The sequence below is a fragment of the Mesitornis unicolor genome, unplaced genomic scaffold (genome assembly GCF_000695765.1).
Source record: "Mesitornis unicolor isolate BGI_N332 unplaced genomic scaffold, ASM69576v1 scaffold16742, whole genome shotgun sequence".
Taxonomy (NCBI): Eukaryota; Metazoa; Chordata; class Aves; order Mesitornithiformes; family Mesitornithidae; genus Mesitornis; species Mesitornis unicolor.
Window position 1 is genome coordinate 1 of NW_010169991.1, and position 9,963 is coordinate 9,963.

General features: G+C 39.8%; 1 protein-coding gene across 1 annotated transcript in view; it reads left to right on the forward strand.

The window, feature by feature from the left end:
• Nucleotides 1-921: 921 nt before the first annotated feature.
• SHCBP1 (SHC SH2-domain binding protein 1) overlaps nt 922-9,963 on the forward strand; it is a 16,040-nt gene continuing 6,998 nt past the window's right edge. Inside the window, exons 1-8 of the mRNA XM_010179549.1 lie at nt 922-1,069; nt 1,940-2,110; nt 2,680-2,795; nt 3,486-3,694; nt 4,802-4,894; nt 7,464-7,697; nt 7,799-7,967; nt 9,245-9,365. Of these exons, the coding sequence (XP_010177851.1) occupies nt 922-1,069; nt 1,940-2,110; nt 2,680-2,795; nt 3,486-3,694; nt 4,802-4,894; nt 7,464-7,697; nt 7,799-7,967; nt 9,245-9,365 (1,261 nt within the window). The remainder of the gene's footprint in view (nt 1,070-1,939; nt 2,111-2,679; nt 2,796-3,485; nt 3,695-4,801; nt 4,895-7,463; nt 7,698-7,798; nt 7,968-9,244; nt 9,366-9,963) is intronic.

Consider the following 9,963-nt stretch of genomic DNA (forward strand, 5'->3'; position numbering starts at 1 on the left):
GGCTTGGATACCTCCACGTACAGGGATTGCACAGCCTCTCGGGCAGCCTGCGCTGCTGCTTGGCCGCCCCACGGGCAAAGTGTTTCTTGTACCCGAGCCGCCCCATGCAGATGTCCGTACGGAGCAGCGGCTCAGCGCTTCCCGGTTCGTGAGGCCGCTGGGGTGCGGGGTGGGCATGCCCGGGCTAGAAATAGTGCCCTGTAAGGGAATGCAGGGATATCTTTGGAAATAAACACAGTAAAGTAAAATATTTACTTGTCCTTTTGGTTATGAATTTAGACGTGTCTGTCAGGTGCATACTGCAGGCATTTATATCAGCATGCGTGTGCCTGAAATATCGGCAGAGGAAAAGCCCTTTATTGGAAGTGATTCCCTGCCTTCGACCTTACTAGCACAATATGGGAATACCGGTGCTTTTAGTATCTATTGAGTGTCATTGCTCAGTGCCAGGTCATTATTGGTTGTAGGCTTGCAGTTTATAAACAAAGAGCTGAATTAAATGGCTTGTTGTGAAATGTACACTGTGCTCTGGGGTTCAGAGTGTGGCTTGTACAGGGTATTGCTGTCATAGCTGCTGGATTTGATTATGGGCATGTAGGAAAAAAAATCTTACAGTGTACACATAACAGTTTTACAGGAATCTTTTCAAATATTTCAGAAGTTATGATGTTTGAAATAATATTTTAATTTCCTTTTTTTACATGTTATTACAGTGGTTCTGCCAGAAAGGAAAGTTATATTGTCTAAGCTCTTGTAATTGGCTCATCCACTGCTGTGGATTTCTGTTTTGTTGATTGAGTTTGGCCTCAGATTTGTAAGAACTCAAACAAATTTGATGTCAAAACTATTAGCTTTCATAACATACCCTGAAATGTATGGTATGTCAGAAACAGAATGTGATGGTTTTTTTCTGTTTTGGTAATGGTCGGATTGGAGGCTAATGAAAATGTGGAAGCCTATGTGTTAAAGAATCAAGTTATGTATAATAAGGGTGTCTTGAGCTGTTACATTGATGAAAAGGGGAGTGCAGGAAAAAGACCTGAATTGTCATCACTCTCGGTTTACTGCGGTAGTGTCTCTAATATTTGTTGAACTTATGGACGACCAGGCCTGAGAGACACTGCAAGGCCTACAGTGACTGAGCTCTTTGTGTTTGTAACACAAGTGGAGACACTTTTCTGAAGACTTCTAAAGGGATGTTGTTATTGCATTGAGCCCTTCAAAGTAAAGATTCAGCCAGTGCCCATTTAAGTGTGCTGAAAACTACAGGGTGGTATTCCTTCTGTCTAAATATGTTGCTTGGAATTTCCATGGAGACTTCAGGTGTGGAGACTTCAGGTGTGGAGGCTTAGTTATTTGTTAACTTATTAAAATACAAAAAGACTGTTTGTACTGAAGAACAGGAAAAAAGGAAAGGGCAACTGTGAAAACACTTCTTTAGCTGAGAGTAGTATCTGCAGTTTTATTGTGTGTCTGACTTTGCTCTTTGCTCAGAGTGATTCTGTGCATTATTTTGGATTGGTTGTGTGTGATATCAGCTGATTTTATACATGTTCCAAAATCGTTTGGATTATTGCTTGATCTCATGTCTGGGTGATGCAGGTAGAGTCCTAATAAGGCATAATATGTACAGGAATGGGTAGTGAATTACCTAAAGCGTTTTAGGTCTGACGTATAAAATAAAGTAAATTGGCATGTAACTGCAGCTAAGGGCAGTGGCAACAAAGAGCAAGAACCTCTTTTGGGACAGGGAAAATATTCTGAAGAAGAGAGTAAGTAACCAAGTTAGTGTCTTCACCAAGGATAATTTTAAGATGTTGTAGAACACAGGTCTATGATAGATGTTGGGCTGAACAGGAATTCTTTGGGGATAGAGAAGTGAGCGATGATTGCATTGAACTGACAGTTTTGTGGTGTTTGCTTTGTTCCCATTCCTCAGATCTGCTCCGGGAAGATGATGATTCCTGTAGTGACTATGGCAGCCGTGACAAACCAGGGACTGCTTTAGGAAGGACTGTGCCAGATGGGAATGTGCTTTTTCCAGATATTTTTCATACTGATCATCTTTTGTTTTACGAACGTTTTAAAGCTTACCAGGATTACATTTTGGGTAAGTAATTTCTCAGTAGAAAGAGAACATGTAGTCAGGTTTCTTATAGTGACTCTTTAAATGATCCAGTTTAAGTGGAGTCAATTCCATTTTAAACTGCCATGAACTCTTAATAACAGGGACTATGTTGTCACCTCAGCTGCTCTAGCGGATGGACCAGATGGCAATGGTTTTAATATAAGAAATAGAATCTGAGTGACTGAAAGGAAAAGGTGCTAACATGGGATTCTGTGCCTTGTTTTAACTGATCTAGCTAAAATTTTTTTGTGTGTGTAGTGAGACTGTGTAAGATAAGGCACACGTTAGCTGTTCAATACTGCTGGCACTGAAACCTTCAGTGCCTGGAAGTTTGAATATTGGATCTCTTCTTTCAGAGAAAGAGGACAGATAACCTCCAACTCTCTCAGGACTGAGAGAGACAGCAAAAATTATGGCAGTTATCATGAGCAAAAGAGAATGAAGTCCAGCTGTAGATGTGGTAGAGGAACATTTCAACTGTGTTGGCTTTCATTTTGCAGTGATCTGGAGGACTTTCTTGCATAAATGTACTGTCTGCAATTTATTTTTAGCTGACTGCAAAGCTTCTGAGGTGAAAGAATTCACAGCTGAGTACCTGGAGAAGGTCCTTGAGCCATGCGGATGGCAGGCAGTCTGGCGCACTGACGTGTTTGAGGTCCTTGTTGAGGTAAATTGAATGCAATTGATCAGGCATTTGTCTCCAGTTAACGTAGTTTATGTCTGTAACAGACAGGTTATTTATGAAGTTTATGAGCTGGTAGAAGACAGTAATGTCTCCATATCTAATTGCGAGTGATAGCTAGAGCAATAGGAATTTTTTTCAGAGGAAGCTTTGTTCTGAAACACTCTGTCTGGTGCAGTGGTGTGCTTCCTTCACCCAGAACTGTGTGATTGGAGTCTGTGATGTGATTCTTGCATGAAAGGCTGCCATTGCAGTGAGGCATGACTACTCAGAACCAGCTCTTTAGGGCTCACAGCACACGTTACAACTTTGGAAAGCTGTGCAGTGTGTTGACTTTCAATTTCTTGCTTTATTTCATTTTTTCAACCTTGGGATTTGCCCGCCCACCATTTAAAAAGTTCTTCTGCTGTTGAATTATAGCATTGTCAATGAGGCAGGTGAATTTCATTTTCTCCAAGACACCCATAAAATGGTGTTGGCATCTTGAAAATAAGAGAGATTTGGTCATGTCAGTTAAATAGATTGCCTGCGCTGTACTATGCAACATGCATTGGTTTGTGTGGGTCAGCTGGAACTTGTAGTGTGACCTGCTGACTTATGCACATCATGTTAGCCTTCCTCAGCTGAATCTAAGGCTCTGCCTAGAGAAATCTTAAGAACTATTTGTTCCAACAGGTTGTTGATGTGGAGTACTCCGCTCTGAAAGCAGTTGTGCAGCTCAGTGAGCCTTTCCTGTGTGAGTCCCGGGTTAGCACTTTCACCTTGGAGTGCATGCAGGAGCTCTTGGAGCTGAAGGAGCGTCGGATACCGCTGCAGGAGCTGTGGGTTGTGTATGATGAGTCAGGCGAGTTCGACCAGACAGCACTAGCTGTAGAGCATGTCAGGTAAAAAAAATGCTCAAGGCTTGATTTTTGATGTGAACACTTGCGCCCTGGCAGCATCCAATAGGTGATGCCCTGAGTTCCTATGATCATGCTGGCAGCTCTACAAGCCAAGCTTTCCAAAGTCAATCTGATGACCGGTACTGTGAGGAGACCAGTGACAAAGAAAACCTATGGTGTGCTCTGCAGCTATGGGTAGTCACGCAGTCATGAGGTACATTTAGCTGCAGCTTATTGTCAGTCTGCTTGCTGTGTCAAAAGGGTGAAAGAAGTCTGTGTTGCTTTCCCTCTCTTCCACCCCAGATTTCTTCAGGCTGTGTCATGTTTCTGGCCCTAGTGCAGTGTTCCTTTCTCCTCTACAACATTTTGGTGGATTTTTTTCCTTCTTTTTGTCTCATTTTTCTTTTTTCTGCATTTTGTCTCCTCCCCTAAATTTTCTTTCTTCAGGTGTCTGTTCACATCTTCTATTTTCTTCTCTTTTTTAATCGTCTGTGTCTCTTTTCCCTCTCCTTTGCTTTCATGTACTACATGCTGTTTGAAAGCTGTCTACAAATAGGCAGTAGGACTGGATGAAAAAGCTGAATTAGGAAGAATGACCTTCCTGTCTAGAAAGTGGGCTATGTTTACAGAGTGGTAGGTGTGGGGGGAAAAGAGGAGACACTCATTCTCTTGTGCATTGCTCAGTAGTAGAGATCTAAGCTTGAATCATGAAGGTGATAAACTCATAGCGGAAAAGAAAGCTTAGCTAAAGGATGCCTGGCCAAAACCAAACAACTGAAAAATCTTAGGATCTTGAGAGTTTTAAGTCTTGTTTTCAAATCCAGCTTTTAGCTGTTCAGTCTCTTCTGATGAAAGGCAGTGGCACTTGGGCTGTTATGAATTTTGAACTTAGAAGAACAAAATAAAACTGCAGTTAAACAACAGACAAGAAGGATAACTTCTGTGTATACTAAACAGTTTACGGGACAGTAACATGGAATTGGAGAGAGGTGGTGCTCCGAGATGAAATGTCAAATCAATTACATTTGTGTTTCCAGTGCTTTTGTCTCTGTTTGAGTAAATGTAGCCTCCTTTGTGTGTTTAAATACTTGATTTGCTTTGCTTTGAAAGGTTCTTCTACCAGTACATCTGGAGGACCTGGGATGAGGAGGAGGAGGATGAGTTTGATTACTTTGTGCGGTGCGTTGAACCTCGACTGAGACTGTAAGTTAATGCCTTTGATATTATTAGGGTATAACCACAGGAAAGGGTCACGTAAGAATAGTGACAGACAAATAGATTCAAAGAAAACTGTTCACTAGTAAATCAAAGCAGGTTTGTTCTAGCAGCATTCACTGATGCTCAAAATTTTGTAGGCAAAGAGGATGCAGCTGAGGTTGCTGCTTGGTTTCTGAACCCTCAGTTTTCGCCTGTAATCCTTGACCTTCCATCAGATGGCACTGCAAACCCACCTATAGCCTCCTTCAAATTGCAGGCGCATGAATTGTAATCCTAATTAAAGCTAGCGTGGGAAGCTCTGATACCTCTGGGGATAGAATAAGAACCAGAATAAAACTGAATGTAAACAAAAACTTGTAAATTGGTCATGCTGAAGGAGCAATGTGTGTATTTCTGTCCCTAGTGGGATTACTCGGCATTAGGTTTTCAGAAGGTGGGTTTTTAATGCTGTCCAGCCATACGGAACTGAAGCAGTGCACAAGGACACAATCTGGTTATATTTTTGAAGGTGCTAAATAACAAAAGCATGCCATAAAGTATACCTGGAAGAAATAATTGCAAAGTTTTTTTTACTGTAGGTTTTCCTCCGAGCTTTGATGCACTGTCTGTTCATTATGTTTTTGATGAGTTACTTTTCAATTCCTTTACTTTTTATAACTTTGCATCATGAATAGCTGGAAGCTATATCATTCAGATCCAGGTTTGATACTGCTATGATGCTGGGGAACTACATCAGTGAATATTTATAATTACCCTGAAAAGCTGTTTAGAATACAGCATCACATGTGCTAGAATATAGCACTTAGCATGTGCTTTACAAAGAATATTGGTATCATTACCCACACTATAAAGGTAGCTGTGAGCCTCTTTCAAAGAGAACACAGTGTGATATTTGAGGACTCTGATATGCCTGTATTTTTCTGACATCATATAAATTAAGAGAAAGCGTTATATATGGAAATTGTATGTGTTTCTGAAGTGTTTATACTTGTATACTCCAGCAAATGGCTATGCTGTTGTTGAGTTTTTGGAGCCTTATAGACTGTTCATGGAATGAAACCAGAATGCGATGATGTGCCATGGGATAATGTGGTGTTTGTTTTGTTTAAACAGTGTGTAGCCTTGCAGCCATATTAGCAAGAATCCAAAATAGTTAAACAAGTCTTCAAGCAGAAAAGAAAATGTTCTCCTTTCTTATTCTCCCATACCATGGTTTATAGAAAGCCAGTCTTCCAAGCTACACTGATGTTGGTGCTATCCTGTGCTGTAATCTAAGCACAAACGTGTCAGCTCAGAAATAGCATTAAATTGCAATGCATAGAAACATACGATGCTTTAAACTTTGCAGGTCTCTGGTGTGCAGTGGTTTAATGAGAACAGACAGTATCTTTACACTGCACATTAGGTTGTACTAGTCTTCTGAGGCAAGTAAAGCTGTATGAACTGTTTAACTAAAGCTTGAAAAAACAAGTTTAATGCTCTTTCTTAGTGACCAGCTCTAAAATGTAGAGTGTGCATTTCAGGGCCAAATTATGTACTACCTTCATTTTTCTTGAAATATTTTGTATTTCAGTATTGCTATAAATTCTGTTGTTAATCATGCTGCCTGGGCTTAATCTGTTTCCTCTGATAGCCCTATTACCAAAATTTTGTGAGGCTCTTCGTGTTTCTCTACACCCTGTTTATCAGAACTGCATAGGGATTGACTGCTCTGACTACAGATTTTCTTACTCCTTTGAATACTTTAAGCACATCCATTGAAGAACCTCTGAAAGTTGAGGGAACATCTTTGCCCTTATTTCATGTAGCCTCTCAAATAGAGCTATTTATACTGTGTTCAATTGATTACCTACAATAATGGTGCGAGATAATTAAATCTTGTTTTATTTGACTCATTAATTGCTGTCCAGCTTTTCTGTAGTGACTGTGATTGGCCCTGGAGTTCTTGGCACTGTCTAGCTGGCAGATGTCTGCATCTTTTGGACTTTGGCAATGCAACTTTGAGCTGGCATTTTCTGACCTGCAATTTAATTTGTAGAGGATACTCTTGGGATAGTACAAAATTTACTATGCGGAGTCTTCGCATCTTCATCTGGTGCTGATAATGCCTTTCTTATTAATTTTGTGCTTTTGTCTAGGTAGTTGTTTAGATTGTTGCTAATAGAGACTTCACATTATAGGATTTTTCATCTATTTCAGACAATTTTCTTGGTTTTTCTAATAAATGCTTACAATAGACTAACTTTTATATCTAATTACCTTCTGAATTCTTACTTTTTCTTACAACTCTGCTTATGCTTTTGATTCAGAGTGAGTCTCTGATAGTTGTGTATAATTTTTGAAGGTAGATGGGCAATGATACAGACAGTAGTATGTTTGTATCTGTTCAGATTTTTGTTTTTGCTGCCTTCAAAAAAAATTGAGCAGTGTTGATATAAACTGCAAAGAATCTTGACTAAAGTACTGATGCAGAACTCGGGTTCTCTCCAGGTTTGTATTTGATCTTTGAAAACTGTAGATGTGAAATGTACTGACCCCTTGCTCTGCATTGCAGACATTATGACATCCTTGAACGCCGGGTGCCTTCTGGGCTTATCGCTGATTACCAGAACTACTTGTCTCAATGTGAAGAAATTTACAGGAAGTTTTTAAGTGTGAGGAACAGCATATCAAGCAGTGATTCGGACTCGGAAGTAGAAAATGTCTCCATGGTGGAAGGACTAAAATTATATGAGAAAATAGAGGACTTAAAACAAAAGCTAAAACTAATTGAGAATCCTCTGCTGAGGTATGTGGGTTTGTGTGAGGAGGAGGAGGGCCTTATGGGAAACTATACATGGATGTTCTTTACTGAAGAAAGAACTGATGACTTTGTTGCTCTTGCTTTAGGTATGTGTTTGGTTACCAAAAGTACAGTGGTCTCCAAGCTAAAGGACTGAGACCAACGGGTACCAAGATCACTCATGTTGTATCCTCAACCATGATGGCAAGCCTACTGCAGTCATTGATAAGGGACAAGCTTTGCCCTGAATCTTGTGGTGAAGAACTAGAAATACAGGTGCAGTAACAGGAATTGTCTGTCTGCTACTATTTTTTTTGTTCTCAAGAAACAATGTAGAAGACTAAGTTAATTTATCACGTGCAAGATACTACATTTGCACAGTGGTACTTTTTGTCAGTCCAAAAAAATCACTGTAATTTAAACAGTAAGTGGTAAGACTGGATGATGGAAATAATTTCTTTTAATTCATTTTTGTCTGCTGACTACTCTATACAAGCAGTTTCCTTCCTGTGTGTAGGAAGTAATGAGATAAACCTGTAATAATTCTATAGTGAAACATATTAAGGTGCAATACTTGTAAGTATTTCAAAACTAAATATGTTTCTTGATGCTACTGATAATGATCTAGAGTTTGAGGAAAGAAATGTCATTCTGTTGCTTTAGTTCTGTGTAAGAGAGATTTATTTTGGAGCAGTTATGTTTAGTTTTGTTGAATTAAGACAGGACTTACCACTTCAGCAGCTAAGAACAATCTGGATTCCTTGGGCTCAAATGAAATAGCTTGCTGCATTCTGATCAAGTTCATGAATTACAGATGAGCAAAATGGAGCCACAGGGAAGGTCCTGGATTAACTTTTGTGCTATAAATCAGATTTTCTGACTTGGCAATTGAAAAAAGCTCTCCCTGTACTTACCCTGGAATTTGCTACGAAGCAATAAATGTGCAGTTTTTCTGTGCTCTGTTATCCTTCAATACGGAATCCCCCAGTAATATTTGTGAATGATGATCAGCTTGCCTTTCTGGGGCAAGAAAAAGGACTGTGTGGACCCCATATTTGCCACAGTAATATCTGAACTCTGTTTTGGGGTGACTTGCACCAGGAGCAAAGGGTTTTGTCTGTGTTCCTGACCAGCTCAAATGTAGTTCCTGAGTTGTTTGTGGGTTTTATTTTCTCTGCCTTCTGTCATCTATTTCTTCAGTAATTCATGGCAAGTCACTTCAAGCGCAATTCAAATGTTGGCCTGGAACCAGGGCCATATTGAGGTTTGCTTTCCGGTGCATATGCTCTTCAATCTGTCTCTCTGCCCCAGTTCTCTCGTGGGGGAATGGACAGGACACAAACATCAAAGGAATATTTTTAAGGCTGTTTTTGTCCAGAGGGTCCTATGATTCTTGAATTCGAAGTAGAAATGATGAGTTATTGGTGCCATTAAAAAGGTTATCTTTTAAGCAAAAGCAGTACCATTTAATTGAAAAGCAAACTTTAAGAGCATAAATGCATCCATTTTTATAGGATTCTTCAGCAGCTGATTATATTGTTTTTCTTTTACAGTTTCACAATGATCCACTGGCAGCTGTAAATGCCTGTTATGAAGGAGACGCAGTCATCATCTGTCCTGGCCATTACGTTGTAGATGGCGTGTTCTGCATTGCTGATTCAGTCGAACTAGAAGGTAGAAGTTTTGCTAGCATAGAGATCCTTAAAACAAAGTTAACTGAATGTCTTAAACTAACTGTGCATAAGGATTTACTTTTGGTCGAGTTTTGGCAGCATTTCCTGTGTGACCTGGTCTGGGTGATCCTGCTCTGGCAGGGGGGTTAGACTGGAGGAGCTTTTGAGGTCCCTTCCAACTCCTAATATTCTGTGATTTGCTTTTTTTTCTTTGAAGTGTTCCTATTTCTGCTTGTAGAGCCATGTCTAATGCAGGATGGAGTAAGCTGTTTCATTAGCCATAGTTACTTTTGCAAATAAATAACAAATTTTGCTGATTAATAGCAAATACATAATTTCCTCCCAACTGTTTGTCTGGATAAATCCTGATTACATAGATAATAGAAAGGATTCAACAGAAACATGAGGAACTTATTTTTTTATTATTATTAAGTCTAGGAAGCACAAAAGTCATTCTGAGAGGCTTCAGTTTTTAGAGTCAGTAACTTAAGAGTACTTGAGAGATGTCCTTGTTATTCTTTGCACATTTTAATCTGCTTCTGACGTATACTCTGAGACTCACTGCCAGTATAGCACTGGTGAATACAGAGGGGAAGAGC